The sequence below is a fragment of the Diplotaxodon limnothrissa genome, linkage group LG9 (genome assembly GCF_057381915.1).
Source record: "Diplotaxodon limnothrissa isolate DT_005_m linkage group LG9, D_limnothrissa_male_GT1.1, whole genome shotgun sequence".
NCBI classification, from domain to species: domain Eukaryota; kingdom Metazoa; phylum Chordata; class Actinopteri; order Cichliformes; family Cichlidae; genus Diplotaxodon; species Diplotaxodon limnothrissa.
In genome coordinates this window covers 13,491,017-13,508,399 of record NC_140604.1, presented here as the reverse complement: position 1 = coordinate 13,508,399, position 17,383 = coordinate 13,491,017, and the positions used below count along the sequence as shown (strand labels likewise).

Below are 17,383 nucleotides of genomic sequence, written 5' to 3'. Positions count from 1 at the left end.
TGGATGAAGCTCTGCTGTCCACTCCACCTCCCTGTAGCCTGGCCCTGTCACAGCATCACTACACACAAGCTGCTGGTGTTTCAACCTCTCTGGACCATCAGGACACGCACACACACCACACACACACTACACACACAACAAAGACAAACAACTGTGTTTATGGGTCCTTCCGTCTGCAAAGACAAGAAAGGGCAGAGTAGATAAATGAGTGTTTGCAGAGACTGTCTTCATCATTTTTCAGTGTTAAAGCACATCCAGTATTAACTATTATTGATCTTTCTTGGTGCATGCTCAATCATCCAGGTACGTACATCCCAAAAGGTTGATTCTGTTCATCTGAACGTGGTGTTTTCAGTGAGAGAGAATTTACATTAATGATTAAGGAACTGACCTCGTAGCCCATTGTTCAGTGGTGCTAGTTTCAGTGATTGTGCAAATGTCCTGTTTATAAGGTTGGGGAAACCTGCAGTCAGCTGAGACTGAAGAAGTCACATGAACAAGTGATGAAATGTTTCTCCCACTAAAAACGCTACATGAAGATGAACAGAATCAAATTTTTGGGTGTTATTAATATTATTAAGGGCAGCACTGACTTGTTCAGACAAGTCTACAGTGGAGCTTAACCGCTGAGAGGCCTGAATTCTTCCTTGCTGCACAAACACTTTACTAAAACAAACAACAGAATTAGAATGAAAACAATGGGATTTGAATGAAAACGATGGAATTTCAATGAAAAGAACAGAATTTGATCAAAAACAAAAGAATTTGCATGAAAACAACAGCATTTGAATGAAAAAAACGAAATTTCAATGAAAAGAACGGAATTATAATGAAATAAATAGAATTTGAATGAAAACAACGGAATTAGAATGAACAGACCAGAATGTGGATCAAAACAATGGAATTAGAAAGAAAAGAACAGAATTTGAATGAAAACAACGGAATTTCAATGAAAAGAATGGAATTAGAAAGAAATGAATAGAATTTCAATGAAAATAACGGAATTAGAATGAAATGAATAGAATTTGAATCAAAACAATGGAATTAGAATGAACAGACCAGAATTTGAATCAAAACAATGGAATTAGAATGCAAAGAACAGAATTTGAATGAAAACAACGGAATTAAAATGAAAACGACGGAATTTGAATTAAAACAACAGAGTTTGAGAACAAACAATTGAATTTGAATGAAAACAATGGAATATGAATGAAAACAACAGAATTTGAATGAAAACAACAGAACTTGATCAAAAACAATGGAATTTGAATGAAAACAATGGAAGTTTAAAACAAACAACAGAATTAGAAAGAAAACAACGGTATTAAAATGAAAACGACGGAATTAAAATGAAAACAACAGAATTTGAGAACAAAAAATGGAATTTGAATGAAAACGACGGAATTTGAATGAAAACGACAGAGTTTGAGAACAAACAATTGAATTTGAATGAAAACAATGGAATATGAATGAAAACAACAGCATTTGAATGAAAACAACAGAACTTGATCAAAAACAACGGAATTTGAATGAAAACAATGGAAGTTTAAAACAAACAACAGAATTAGAAAGAAAACAACGGAATTAAAATGAAAACGACGGAATTTGAATGAAAACAACAGAATTTGAGAACAAAAAATGGAATTTGAATGAAAACGACGGAATTTGAATGAAAACGACAGAATTTGAGAACAAACAATGGAATTTGATCAAAAACAACGGAATTTGAATGAAAACAATGGAAGTTTAAAACAAACAACAGAATTAGAATGAAAACAATGGAATTAAAATGAAAACGACGGAATTTGAATGAAAACGACGGAATTTGAATGAAAATGACGGAATTTGAGAACAAACAATGGAATTTGAATGAAAACAATGGGATTTGAATGAAAACGATGGAATTTCAATGAAAAGAACAGAATTTGATCAAAAACAAAAGAATTTGCATGAAAACAACAGCATTTGAATGAAAAAAACGAAATTTCAATGAAAAGAACGGAATTATAATGAAATAAATAGAATTTGAATGAAAACAACGGAATTAGAATGAACAGACCAGAATGTGGATCAAAACAATGGAATTAGAAAGAAAAGAACAGAATTTGAATGAAAACAACGGAATTTCAATGAAAAGAATGGAATTAGAAAGAAATGAATAGAATTTCAATGAAAATAACGGAATTAGAATGAAATGAATAGAATTTGAATCAAAACAATGGAATTAGAATGAACAGACCAGAATTTGAATCAAAACAATGGAATTAGAATGCAAAGAACAGAATTTGAATGAAAACAACGGAATTAAAATGAAAACGACGGAATTTGAATTAAAACAACAGAGTTTGAGAACAAACAATTGAATTTGAATGAAAACAATGGAATATGAATGAAAACAACAGAATTTGAATGAAAACAACAGAACTTGATCAAAAACAATGGAATTTGAATGAAAACAATGGAAGTTTAAAACAAACAACAGAATTAGAAAGAAAACAACGGAATTAAAATGAAAACGACGGAATTAAAATGAAAACAACAGAATTTGAGAACAAAAAATGGAATTTGAATGAAAACGACGGAATTTGAATGAAAACGACAGAGTTTGAGAACAAACAATTGAATTTGAATGAAAACAATGGAATATGAATGAAAACAACAGCATTTGAATGAAAACAACAGAACTTGATCAAAAACAACGGAATTTGAATGAAAACAATGGAAGTTTAAAACAAACAACAGAATTAGAAAGAAAACAACGGAATTAAAATGAAAACGACGGAATTTGAATGAAAACAACAGAATTTGAGAACAAAAAATGGAATTTGAATGAAAACGACGGAATTTGAATGAAAACGACAGAATTTGAGAACAAACAATGGAATTTGATCAAAAACAACGGAATTTGAATGAAAACAATGGAAGTTTAAAACAAACAACAGAATTAGAATGAAAACAATGGAATTAAAATGAAAACGACGGAATTTGAATGAAAACGACGGAATTTGAATGAAAATGACGGAATTTGAGAACAAACAATGGAATTTGAATGAAAACAATGGGATTTGAATGAAAACGATGGAATTTGAATGAAAAGAACAGAATTTGATCAAAAACAAAAGAATTTGCATGAAAGCAACAGCATTTGAATGAAAACAATGGAATTTCAATGAAATGAACGGAATTAGAATGAACAGACCAGAATTTGAATCAAAACAATGGAATTAGAATGAACAGAACAGAATTTGAATCAAAACATTGATTTGGAATGATGAAAAAGATTCACAGGCAGGAGCTGAGGCTTTGTTATTGTGCATGAAAACCTTTGGTGCTGAAGAACTGACTAACAGTATACAGTCAGCTGATGAAGCAATGTGCCTCCTGCCAATGAATGGATTTTCTCTTGTTTCACTAAGACCAAAGGTTGCTGTGTATTGTTGAACTTCTTACCTGTTGCTAAAATATCAGCTTACTAATATACATGGAGGCTACTACTGAACAAATGTCAATGAAAGCACTGACAGTAAGACATATGCAATCTTGATTCCTGGAGGTTATGACCCAGGTCATAATTTTGTGTACTGCATTTACTTCTCCACACCTGGAGCAGTGGTGTTCATTTAGTAAGCAGTTTAATGTAATTTACAGGTGAAGGCTGACCACTGGTTCGAGATTAAATGGGTCTGGCTATAAACTGGGACCTGTCAAGACTGACAAATCCTGCCTGCTTCCTGCTTCCAACATATCTCTGTGCGTGTGTTCTTGACTAATTTTCCTGCATCATTTTGGATTTCCATGATAGGCGAGTTGGTTGTTTTCTTTGTAGAATGTTTTGTTTCTTGACAATTTCTTCCTCTAAAAATAAATAAAATATTCTGTAAAATATTTAATACACCTGTGTGATTTGATGTTTCTGTGTTCATGTCTACAGGAAATAAAGCTTGTTTCCAGCTGACACCCTTACAAATCCATTTATTCTCTGTAGATGTGAACATTAGTTATCGTCACATCAACTCAAACACATGATCACAAACTTCTGTGTCATTTGATTGGATGTCTGTTGTCTTTCTGTCGAATATTGAAGCCTGCCACTGTTCTCTTCTTACAGCCTCACTGAGTTAAGAAGACTGCAGATGTACAAGAAACACTGGATCACTGATTTCACACTGTGTTATACTGGGAAAGCAGCCTGGACTGAGTCCAAGCCTCTACTCACTTGAGAACCTCCAGTGTGTGATGTGGGCTGTCCACAAGCTCAGACAGCTGTTTCACATGTGATTCCTGCAGGTTGTTCAAGGTCAGGTCCAGCTCTCTCAGATGGGTGTTGGACTGAAGACCTTTGAACAGATAATCACAGCTGGTCTCTGACAACTTGCAGCCCCATAACCTGAATGAAGATAGAAGATGTAAGTTTATGAGGCAAAATCTGTGGTAAAATCATTTAAGGTTTGATAATTTGTTCAGAAGATTTGAAATGTTCAAGTTTAAAAAATGTAAAATCCAAACAGTTTCAGCCAACAGGATGGAGGTTCAGACAAAAGGTACAAGTGAAAAAAAGAGCTCTCAATAATCTGACTGATGACATGCTGTTTGTTCACTGAAGAAAAAAGAAAAAAAATAGGGTCTTGGAGAGTGGGGGTATGAAATTCTGACAAAAATCCTAATTTTTAGATCAAAATTGTGAAAAAAGTATTTACATTGCTTCAGTTTTAAAGATTTAGTTTGAAAGAAATGTATATATTTGAGGACACTTTTATACCAGACACATTTTAAAAGCTGGCAATTTTTTTATGTGTTATTTTTTTGATGTAACCTGCCAATAAACTCTGATATAATGCATCAAATGGCAACATTTATAGTAATATTGTATATTATCCCTTGTTATTTAAATCAATTAATAATACTTTTTTTAAACTCAAATCTCCCTGAACCCCACCTAAACTTTGTCTTTGTCTTTCAAAAACACACAAGCAGCAGCATGACCAGAAATGAGAGAAAAACAAGTCTGATTGAAAAACCTTTTGTAGCAACGGACTCTTTGGCCACTATTGACAGACCTGTATAGCTAGCATTACCCAGCATGCCATTCAGCAGTACAATTTGTAATTGTGCAATGATTCCTGCCACAAACTGTTTCTGTTCCACAGATTCCTGTGTGTCATGACCTTTGTACCATGAAAACGAGTTAACTGTAAATGATTAATCAATGTGTTGTATACCAAGAGTTGATAGCAATAATGTTAATTGTTGTGAATTTTAGCACTACGGTTAGCATTTACAGGATATTGTTTTATAGTGATATTATACAAAGGACCCTGTTTCTGCAATGTCCTTTGTTTTAAAACTTCATCTCCTCTTCTTGTAACCCCACGGGCATTTCCTTTGGCCTGCTGGCCTGGAAAATCCAACAGTTCATCTATATGTAAACAAGGCACTTAAACTGGGATAGTGCATTCCTCAGTGTACCTCAAGCTTGCAGCCTGCTAAAGAACACACACAATTGATTATGTGCCTCTGGGTATATATGGTTAAACATTTCCTAGATGCAAATAACTACATGCAGTATTCTACCATGTGCAAACTTATATCACTAAAGGATTCTAAATGTCTAGTGTTTAATGGACCTGTATGATAATATTAGACTGAAGATTCTGTAACTTAACAAAGCTCTTTATGCTAACTGTTATTTTCTCTTGCCTTGTTAACTCAAGATTTATGGTGTATACTAAGGTTGGAGGAAAAACACCAACAAATCACTCTTTACCTTGCAGAAAATGTTTATGTGAAGACCATCTGGTTTTTGTGTCAGAACTCAGGATGTAGGAGATCTCGGTAAAGATTTATTGTTTTTGTGAGTGTTTTTTTTATTGCCCTTGCTGAACAAAGGAATTTAACTGTCAGGACGCCACCCCACCCAGTGGGCAGGGTCTGAACTGAAACTTGTCTGCCTATAAAACTGTTGCACAGAGAATAAACCTTTGAGTCAGTTTGGAATGACACCTAGAACAGTCTCCGCGTCTTCTTGTTTTTCCAAACTGCTCCCGGTACTCCAGCTGGTACCGTGATTAACCATTGATCATGCATGAGAATATTTTAATTTTGTTTATGTTAAAGGATGAACTCTGCTTATCGCTGCCCATGTCTCGAAGGAAACCCGATCCACGGACGGAGATTTCTTTCATTAATCAGGGTGGAGCCCAGATGAGGGCTGTTTGTCTTAAGATGAGTAACACAGTTTTAATGTTTGAAATGTGAACCATTGTTCTGCCACAGTTAAAGTGTTAATTAGGTTAATGTCAGTATGTATGTGTAGGTTAATGCCAGCTTTCACATCATATATATGTAAGTACAACTAAAACATGGTGTCTGACCTGAGAGTCTCCAGTCTGCAATCTGAAGTCTTCAGATAAACACACAGCTGCTCCACTCCTGAATCCTGAAGGTTGTTCGTGCTCAGGTCCAGATGTTTCAAATGGGAGGGGTTGCACTGAAGGGCTGGAAGCAGATGATCACAGCTGATCTCTGACAAACTGCAGCGCTGCAATCTGCATAAGGAATTTTTAAAAAGTGTTTATTACTAAGAGTCTGTGCTTGAAAGCATCCAGTGTCATAATATGTCAGGAGCTGAAGAAGGTCAGCACTGAGCTAGGATAGTCCTGGTGAGCAGTTGGCACTAGCTCTCCTGGGGGTTTTTTGCTTTGCTTTTTCTAGATGTCATGCAGGTCTACCTCTGAAACTGCTGGTCAGTCATTCCTCACTGGTGAAAACATTCTTAGATCACTGTAACTGTGTGTGGCAAATACCTTCATTAAAATAACTAAATATGTAGCAATGTATTAAATTAGGCACTGATCACAAACTCCAACACTGAAATGAAAGCACTACAAACCCCAGTGAAGGTGTAAAGTACAATTTTAGCTCTGCAGTGGCTCTTTGTGCTTTCTGACACAAATAACTCGTCATCTTTGCTTCATCTAGTTTACTGTCACTGTTCAGCAGTGTCAGTTTGTAAATGTGCCAAAATTCCTGGTACAAACTATGTTCCCAAGATGTTTGTTAATCGACACTATACTATACTTAGACTATAAATACTATACTATCCGGGATTAGGATCTAAGCACAGTTAAAATTTGGTGTCTAACCTCAGAGTCTCCAATAGACAGTGGGGATTCTTCAGAAAACCACAAAGATGCCTCACTCCTGAATTCTCCAAGTTGTTGTAGCTCAGGTTTAGATATTTCAGATGAGAGGGGTTGGAATTCAGAGCTGAAGCCAGAGAGCTGATATCTGACAACCAACAGCTCTCCAACCTGAATAAAGAATGAAAAATGCAGATATCAGTCATCAGTGAGGTTCTCTTCAAGATTAACGCCCAGAAGTTTTATCATGGATTCTAAAATCATTATTACATCATTCTAAAAGCATTATTATATCAGTCTTCAAAGTACAAAACTGTTAAAGAATGGTGGACACTAAATAAATATTGAAACAGCTGGATCTGACCACGTGACTTTATCTGTCTGCTGAGCAGAAGTCAAAGTACCAACATGACAGAGTTATCTGAATGTGTTTCCTTTATTCTTAAAATAGAAACAGTGGTCAGTTGATCTTTTTTCATTAGTATTTTTTACATGAACACTATTACGGTTTCAGTCCTAATCTCTACACTAGACTGAAGCTCTAAACCTGAAGTGAACTGAAGTGACATTACCTGAGCTCAACGTCTGAGTTCATGAGAGCCTGAAATGGTCTGCTGAAGAATGTGACTGACAACTCTTTATAAAATGTTCTTTACACTCAAACTGGTCAGTAGTTTTTCTTTAAAGATTTAGTGCTGAAAATATTCTCTATCTACAGAACAGATGATTTAGAACTATACTCTTAGACTCTAGGCAGGCACTACTTCACAAACCATGGTAGTCTGTCTGCCTGGTTAGTGAGGTTATATTGGGCTGGTAAAGGCAGCTTTCAGTCTGCTGTCAATGCAGATATTCTGTTTTTTTATGACTTCTTGTGTTGTTATGTTGCTTTACAACAACATAAGCGATATTTGGTGCTGTAATACTCAAAATGAGTTAAAACAGAATCATTTTTAGAGGAACAGAAACTTTAAAAAAAAACTCTCAGCTTCCCTCTTGTTATAGTCTTTTTAAGAAGCCTCTCTCTTCTCCAGCTGTTTTTAAAAAATCCTCACATACATTCAGAATCCTGCTTTGCTGTTATGTTCCGGACTGTGTCAGGCTGCTGTTTTCTTTAACACATACATCACCAAAGCAGCTGTGTGGGTTGTCAAAATCTCTGTAGCCTGTTTTTATCTGCTATTTATCAGAGTGACTGACACCCCACACAGACCCTAACGCCTCATCACCAATCACCTCATCTTCTCTGACTGACTGAGTTTGACCTGTGGAGGCTGAACAACTGTAAAAATATCTCTCTACCATAACCTGACTTCTGTCAGCTTTTAACTTAACTTTGCTCAAGTCTGTCACGTCTGTTTGGAGCCAAAAGTAAAAATTATCGTTCAGCCATTTGGAAAAGCAAACATTTCTGAAATCAATAACACTTCTATATATTTTTGTTCATACAAATTGTGAACCTTTATTAACCAAGAGTGTAAAACTTAAATCTTTGATTAAACAACAACAGCTCCAGTCAGCAAACTCACCTCAGAGTCTCTAGTCGACAGTCTGGACTAGACAGTCCAGCAGACAAAATATTTAGTCCTGAATCCTGCAACTTGTTTCCAGTCATGTCCAACTCCACCAGATTGGAGTTGTCGGATTTGAGAGCTGAGGCCACAACTTCACAGTGAGTCTCTGAGAGATGACAAGCTTTTAGTCTGTGACAAGAGAAAACATCAAATATGTTATTATAAAAGCAGGAATTTTGCATTGTAAACACAGACTTAGTGAATAGGAAGACAAAACAAAGGGATTTCATATGTAATATACAGATGAAAACAAAATTGTGTTACATTTAAACCATGATCATGTCCACATTTTGTCAGTGAAATCTGATCCTCGTCAATGGTAAATGGATTCATTCTTATATAGGACCTTGCTAATCTACTTGAGTAAAAGTTTTTCTACTCAAAGTGTTTTATAGAACCTGCCTCATTCACCTTTTCTATAACAATGTTTTAGATTATAAACTAAAGAAGAGAAACATTTGGACTGTTTCCTGTTTTTAATTTGGCTCCAGAAGATTTTGAATAAAGTCAGTTTAATGGAAAGATTCACCTGTAAATGGTAAATGGCCTGTATTTGTATAGCGCTTTACACATCCAGTCATCCACCCATTCACACACACACATTCACACACTGGTGATGGCAAGCTACATTGTAGCCACAGCCACCCTGGGAACTACTGATCTAATCTGATTAATTGTGTTAATGATCACAACAGGACTCACAGAGCCTTTCTGCAGTTGCTCACAGCTGGGATCAGTCTGTGTCGTCCTTCATCTGATGTGTCCAACTCATCCAGAACCTCCTCCGACATCTGCAGCATGTAGGCCAGAGCTGAGCAGTGGATCTCACAGAGTTTTGTCTCTGATTTCACGAATTCTTGGATCTCCTGAAACACTGAGCTGTCATTCATCTCAATCAGACAATGAAAGATATTGATGCTTCTGTCAGGAGAAATTTGAGAACGTCTCATCTCTTTTAGGTTGTTGATGATTTTCTGGATAACTTCTGGGTTGTTCTCTGTCTGACTCAGTAGACCTACTAAGAGTCTTTGGTTGGACTCTAGTGTGAGGCCATGCAGGAAGCGAACAAACAAGTTCAGAGTGCCATTTTTACATTGGAGGGACTTTTCCATGACTTTGCTCAGAAAAATGTCCAGAGATGTCTCGTTATATTCTTCCCCCAGGACTTCTTTTAGTACCTCTGTTTTCCTGTTGGTGTAACAGTGAAACGTGTAAACAGCAGCCAGAAACTCCTGAATGCTCAGATGAACAAAGGAGTAGACTGGTTTTTGGAAAATCCCACACTGTCTTTTAAAGATTTCAGTAAAAACCCCTGAATTAACTGAGGCCTCTGTGACATCCAGACCACACTTTTCCAGGTCTTCTTGGTAGAATATGATGTTTCTTTTTTTCAGATTTTCAAACGCCAGCTTCCCCAGCTTCAGAAGAACTTCCCTGTCAGCATCCGTCAGCTCCTGTGGACTCGTTTCATGTTCTTTTTGGCACTTGTGTTTATTTCTTTTTGTCTGAACCAGTAGGAAGTACGAGTACATGTCAGTCAGGGTCTTTGGTAGCTCTCTTCTTTGGTCTGTATTCAATATGTACTCAAGGATTGTGGCAGTGATCCAGCAGAAGACTGGGATTTTACACATGACATTGAGGTTTTTGGATTTCTTAATTTGGGAGATAACTCTGGACAGCTCTTTCTCACTAAACCTCATCCTGAAGTACTCCTCCTTCTGAGCATCAGTGTAGCCTTGCACTTCTGTTACCCTGTCAACACATTTAGGAGGTATCTGATTGGCTGCTGCAGGTCGGGTAGTTATCCAGATGAGAGCCGAGGGAAGCAGATTCCCTTCTATGAGGTTTGTTACTAACTCATTGACTGATGATGTCTGAGTAATGTCAGAAACAATCTTCTGGTTAGTGAACTCCAGTGAAAGTCGACTTTCATCCAGGCCATCAAAGATGAACAAAAGTTTACAAAGAGTCAGTTTCTCTGTGGTGACTTTCTGTAATGTTGGATAGAAAACATGGAGCAGCTCCAGAAGACTGTACCGCTCATCTTTAACGAGATTCAACTCCCTGAATGAAAGCAGAATCACTATGTTGATGTCTTGGTTTTCCAAGCCCTCTGACCAGTCTACAATAAATTTCTGCACTGAGAAGGTTTTTCCAATGCCAGCAATTCCGTTCATCAGAACCACTCTGATGGGTCTCTTCAGGTGAGGTAAAACTTCAAAGAGTTTGTGACACTTGATTGTTGGGGCATGGACGGTATCTGTTTGTGAAGTTGTCTCCAGCTGCCTCACTTCATGTTGAGTATGAACCTCTTCACTCTGTTTGTCTGTGATGTAAAGCTCAGTGTAGATCCTGTTGAGGAGGGTTCCACTTGTTGATTCACCAAATCCTTCAGTCACACGTTCATATTGTCTCTTTAGATGTATTTTATGTTCATTTAAAATCTCCTGCAGACCAACATCTGCTGTTAAAAAAGAGCAAATATAACACAATAAGAAAACAGTTGTACTTTTGTTACATCTAACCATAACATTATTTAAATGGTTTGCAATAAGATTTTTTGAGATTTTTTGATTTTTTTTAGACATTTTTAAGAACACATTAGATAAGTTTTTTTTTCTCTCAGACCCTCGAGATGTGTTCCTGTGTTTATGTGGAGAACAATTTAATAAGAAATAACAACGTCTGCTAGTCAGCTTACAACAACACAGCATTTCCATTTGACAGTAAAAGCTTCCATGTGTGAAAACCTTTATTGTGAAGGAGCAGAAACAGTCTGATTTTCATCAGTAGTAATTAGCAAAGTTTTTACACCATATGACAAATTTTGAAATAGTCTGTGTGTTATAGCTAATGATGATAATTACTGCTGATTATTATGATTACTACTCTGGCTGCAGCTTGATGTCAGCTGTGCAGTGACCTGTTCCCAAAAGCATGTTTAACTAAACGAGTCCAACAATAAACTCTGAGGTCAATGAACCAACTCTGATCAGCTGTTTTGTCAGAGAAATTATTAAGTTATTCTATTTGTTATTATTCTAATGTTGGCCTGCTAAATTAATCCCAGTAATGTATATGTTTCATGTTTTAACATGTTAAATGACAACAAAATGTTCAGAGCATGCTCACTATGAATTTCATGGATAATGAAAAAAGCTATCGTCACCGGAGCTCTGATGCCATAGTTGTATTCAAACTGGGATCACAATTGTAATGTATAGTAAATGATTGAATGCAGCAATTATAAATCTAACTTTTGCCTTGTTGGTCACAAAATTACAGAGATGCAGTCTATAGATCTTGTCTCTGCCTTTACATTGATGGCAGGTTGATATAAAAAGTGGTTTTGTTAAATATAAAACATATTTAAAATCTAACTGGGATTCTACTGTTCGTATGTGTTTGTAAAGACATAAACTCGTTCAAATTTGTGTTTTGATGTAAGCTTTAATATTGACTGTCTGAATGAGGAAATGTGGAACAGAAAACCAGAGCTTCCTTCTTCAAGCAGGAACAAACTTAAAGTTTTACTAAACCTGCTTTCTAGAACATGCTCAGCTTTTCTTGGCAGAAGTGTGTTTTGTCTTTATTTTTGTTTTGTTTTTGTTTTGTTTGTTTTTTCTGTTTTTGTTCAGCAAGTGAATCTGCTGAGCAATTCGTGTGAAAATTAGGGAAGCGTAATTACAGAAAAACCTACTGTGGGCTGTTGGTCAAAGTCTGTGGCTCTTGTTTAGGATGATTTATGATGTTTGTCTCTGATACACAATGTTCTTTTGTCTCCATTTTATTATTTCACATGTCTGAGCTCACTGTGAACCTTTATCAGATCATCTTTTCTATTAACTGTAATGTTTGGCCTGCAAAGTGTCTTATTCTTGTTACTTTGTTGGCAGTTGCCAAACAATGAAATTGTGCATTACCACCAACAACTGTTATGCAATGTGGACTGAAATGTCGCTGATAAAAAATATTGCAAATGTTTATGGGAAATGAAGTCCTTATCTAAGCACTTTCATCAAGTCATATGACAGCTGACAGAGAAAGCAGAATAGAACCTCTCTGTTGAGAAAAACTCAGTAAAACTCAGATTTATTATTGTACATATGAAGAGAGAACTGGTGGTTATGGTTAGTTATACTTTCAGATAATCCTTATATAATGTGGCTAATTCATCCAAAAATTAAGCACTTCAGTTTAGGAGAGGGGATTAGAGATGTGCCGTACTCAGAATACAGCTATCCACCATCAATGAATTTTGTAGTGCTTTCTTTCTAAAGATAGACACAAGTATTCCAGTGTGTGCCAAACTGTTACACAAATTGTAATCCTGCATTTTTTTTTATTAGGGCAGTCTGTATCTGTAAAACTGATGGTCAAAGAACATCACACTCTGTCAAAACTTTTAATTTTTCAGTATGTAAGTGGGCAGCTTGGTGCTATTCACTGCACGTGCTTTCACTCCTTGGATTGTTAGAAGTCAGTCAGTGACGGGGGTGGGGCAGGATCCTGGTGTTGTGCAAACCACAAACTGGGAAAGTGGGAGTTGGATGACATTTTATTCTGGTGTCCTGTTTATTTTAAATATCTAATCCCTGAGCAATGTAGGATTAATTCACGCCTTATAATATAGTAATACTATCTAAACATGTTAAAAAATCAGCCAATATTACCTTTTTATTATGATATATTATTATAATATTTGGTAGTAGAATACTGGTTTAACTCTTTTTCTGCAGCTCCAGTTTGTTTTTAATTATTTTCAATCAACTTGCCAATAAAAGCCTGTGTGTCTTTATTACACAATAACACTTATTAAAGATCGACAGTTCCACCTGGAAAACTCAGTTCACTTCCCTCGGCCCCTCCCCTATGCCATATTAAGTACCGAGGATGTATTACATAACTCTGACTGTAACAGTTTTTCTCAGAAATGAGTCCATGAATAAGCGGATGCTTAATCCTACTTTATAGACAGCTGCTCTTACTGGATATCTGCAGTTGTGCTTCAGTCCTGGATTTTTCTGGTCCATGGCTGGTAGACACTGGATCCTCTGAGATCGCCTTCCTCTCTCTGTGAACACATTTTTTAATTGTTAAAGTCAATTGTTGTTTATCAGTTTAAAAAATGGATCAAAATTTGACAACACTGTGCAGACGGTGTGATGGCCAAAAGAGGAACGAGAAAAGGGAAATACTTTTTAAGATGAAGAAAACTAGAGCTTGAATCATCAATGTGATGTTTGCTTTTGATTTCATCAACAGTAATAAAGTGCTTTCCCTGTCAGCCTGTCTTACTTAACACTGATCTGTGTCCAGTTTTCAACAACTACAACCTCAGCCAGGTGTAGTGATTGTGAGTGCAAGAAAATAATTATTATAATACAATGTGTTAAATTTTCTTAGATGAGAGGGTCCAGCAGATCAGAGGAATAGGGAAGGATTTGTCTGTGTGTTTTAGTTTGGCTTAGTTGTAGACCTGAGAGTGTGTGATTGTGTAGAGGGAAAGGAATTTATGGACACTGGGGGTCTGCTGTCATAAAAGGAGACAGGAAGCTACAGTTGGGGATTGCTGATGCTTGTGCCTTTAATAAAAGCTCATAATTGTTATAACTTAGAAGTAGGTTTGCAGGAGACTCTCCACATGCTTATCTGTAAAAGTAAGACAACAAGAGGCCAATGGCCCAGTGGATGCAGAGTGGGGATCTCAGTGCTTGTAATCTGTTAACTTTTTTTGTAGAGGAATTTGGTTTAGCTTCCATGAGGGGAGATTACTTTTATGACCGGCAGGAAGTCACATACACAGACACACACACACACACACACACACACACACACACACACACACACACACACACACACACACAGTGTTTTAACTGTTACACTCACATACCCACACGCACACTCACTCACGTGCACTCACATAAATACACAGGTAATCACGTGCTCGCACGTACACACACAAACACAGAGTTTGCATCGTCTTTCACTAGCGTAAAGAGCAGTAGGGAAGACGATATACTTCAGCTAACAGCTGAATTTCATTTGATTGAGCTGACTGTGAATATTTTATATGTTTGGAAACAAAGTTGTGGGGAGTTGCTTCGTTGTATACTAGCAGCATTAGTCCTCTTAATGCTTCCTTTGTCTTTCACTCAGTATTTTGTATGTGAGGATCATTTATTTTACTCACACTTGTTTATGTAGTGATGTTGCTGACATAAACATTTACATTTAACATAAAATATATTATAATCTTGTGCTAAAACCGTTTTAATTTGAAAATAAAAATGACCTCAGTAAGAACTGGACTAATAGGGTGTACTGTTCACATAAAGGTCAAATTTAAATGGACTCGTGGTTACACACTGAGGGAGGATGAGAAAATCTTAGTAGAAACTGAGTCTTACGTTGTGTCTGAGGGTCCAGGTTCATCCCTGAAGTTTAAAGGTTCAACTTTGGAGCTGTCACTTCTCATAGAAGGACAGCTGGATCCTGCAGACTCTGCTCCACTCTTTTCTTCCTCAACACAAATGTTCATCTTGTGAACTTCTGAAAGTGAGTCTGAGAGGTAAACCAGAAACAGTGAGTTCACATTAGCAGAGGTTATTAAGTTACGGTCAGATTTCTCCACTGAGCCAATTTCAGAATTGTCATGTAAACTAAAACCAGATCGTCATGATACACAGGGAATAGAGAGAAACTTAATTCATCTGGTAAATCTGAAGACAGTTTTCAGGAGCAGGCACTAGTTTGTGGATGCTGCTATGTTAACCTGCCGTGTTGAATACATTGGCTGAGATGGGCAGTATCATTACTTCAATCACATTTTATGAATGTACCTAGAGACCGGCCATGCAGGTACTATGCCAAAGTCAGAGAAGAAGAAACCTGTAGGTGTTCAGACCATAGAGGAAAACCTTCAGACTCAAGATATGAATCATACCGATGTTGTATCATCTGAGAACGGGCTCCCTTTACCAAAGACAAGAAAACATGGGACAAAAAAGAGACGACTGACAGTATACTGATATACTGACCAACAAATTGTCATCCTCTTCCTCCTCACCTCAATCTTTATCTTCTGAAGTGAAGTCGGGGCTCTAATACACAAAAATGTGCATAAACATACACATGTTATGTTTATGGTGTTGCAAATACTACAACCCGGACAACAACCCAGCTGAAAAATAACAGCTGGTTAAGCGAACATTATGCCAGCAATGTTTAGTCTGAGTGTCCTAAAAATCATTTTTTCACTCTCATCAACTTCTTTGTCCAATTTCACATCGCATGACAGTTTTTTGCTAATTGAAAAACAAGGTTAAGACATTTAATTTGAATTGGTTAAAAAGCAGAAGGATAAACCAGACTTAGCAAAGAACCACTTTTTTAAAGTGTATCTGGGGGACTTTGTTACTGGCAGCCTGCCACACTATCACAAAAACTTAAATTATTCCAATTTTATTAACTGAACCTAAATCTTAAACCTGAATTTTGCATATCTTAACATAGTGTCCAGTGTACCCTTGAAAAGAAACGTGGAAACTGCACAAATGGAGGACAAAAAAAGGAAACTACAGAAGATGAAGAGTATCTGAAAGTGATGCTGTAGCAAATCCCTGTCACCACAAGGTCCCAACACAAACAGTCAGACAGGATCAGATCTTTTGTTTTCACTCTTTTTTCAAATTGAGTCTGATCTAGGGTCACGGACCAGCCACTGCAGGCTTCATGATGCCATGGACTGACCTTTCCAGAGCCCAGACCTCAACATTACTGAAGCAGAGTGAGATCACTTTGATGGACAAGGGAGAAAAGGGAAGACAAACTGAAAAGAAGAGCTTGGAAGTTGAAAACTATTCCAGGCAATAATTTAAAGAAATTACTAGAAAGCTCGTGCGAGTTCACAGTATGTTGAAGGATAAAAGTGGCCGTGACAGTAGTTCTAAGGAGCTGTTTGTTTAACAGTCTTTTGTTTGTAGGTCCAAACATATCAACAGGCCTGAAATTAAAATCTTACTGTTAAAGAACATTTGCATGGTCTGTGTCACTTGTCAAGCATGATTATTGTTTTAATGATCTAGTGGAGAAAACCAGTTCGACCACAATCCTAAATGTTCTTCCTATGTGTGGAAAAGAATCAACAATTTGTCTTACAGTCAGCACACTGTGTATATAGTTTATACCTGTTGAACCAGTTCCACACAGCACAGAGCATAAAGCAGATAACACACACTCGCTCAGTTTGTGCACCCGCTTTGGATGTTATTAGTCCATACAGTGAGCATTATTTAGCAGAGCTCAGCCATGCAGATATGGGCCATAGGGGCCCATATCTGCCAGTTTTCCCTTCCCATTTACAACAGATCAGACGGCCTCTCTCTCTCTCTCTGTCTCTCTCTCTCTCTCTCTGTCTCTCTCTCTCTGTCTCTCTGTCTCTCTGTCTCTGTACGCACTTTTATTGAATCTTATTTTTAAGAGTCCACAAAGAGCTAAACTGACTGCAAAGCATTTAAACATAGTCTGAACATTAGTGCAGTTCACTTTTTATGTTTTTTAATTATTGTAATTTAGGTCTTATTTAGAGACGGGATGTTAGCAAATGTTGTCATAATAATGGGAAGTAAAGAAGTACAAATACTTACTGTATTTTAGTAGAGTTGTCAT

The 17,383-nt window shown here is 36.8% G+C and overlaps 1 protein-coding gene across 1 annotated transcript; it reads right to left on the bottom strand.

Annotated features, from left to right (window-relative positions):
- On the bottom strand, positions 1 to 17,383 carry LOC146625297 (NACHT, LRR and PYD domains-containing protein 12-like). The gene is made up of 10 exons (XM_085362741.1): positions 17,362 to 17,383; positions 15,124 to 15,277; positions 13,702 to 13,787; positions 9,416 to 11,177; positions 8,669 to 8,842; positions 7,143 to 7,310; positions 6,372 to 6,545; positions 4,217 to 4,387; positions 594 to 666; positions 1 to 173 (listed from the first exon to the last, which is right to left on the bottom strand). Exons 1-10 carry the CDS (start codon positions 17,381 to 17,383, stop codon positions 81 to 83), a joined length of 2,877 nt encoding a protein of 958 aa, XP_085218867.1. The 3' UTR covers positions 1 to 80.

Excerpts from the sequence above, each read along its gene's own strand:
- LOC146625297 (XM_085362741.1), bottom strand. The coding sequence starts at position 17,383 with ATGACAACTCTACTAAAATACA. Across the intron at positions 11,178-13,701 it reads AGCACAACTGCAGATATCCA|CAGATGTTGGTCTGCAGGAG; the intron begins GTAAGAGCAGCT and ends CTTTTTTAACAG. Across the intron at positions 8,843-9,415 it reads AGCAACTGCAGAAAGGCTCT|ACTAAAAGCTTGTCATCTCT; the intron begins GTGAGTCCTGTT and ends CTCTTGTCACAG.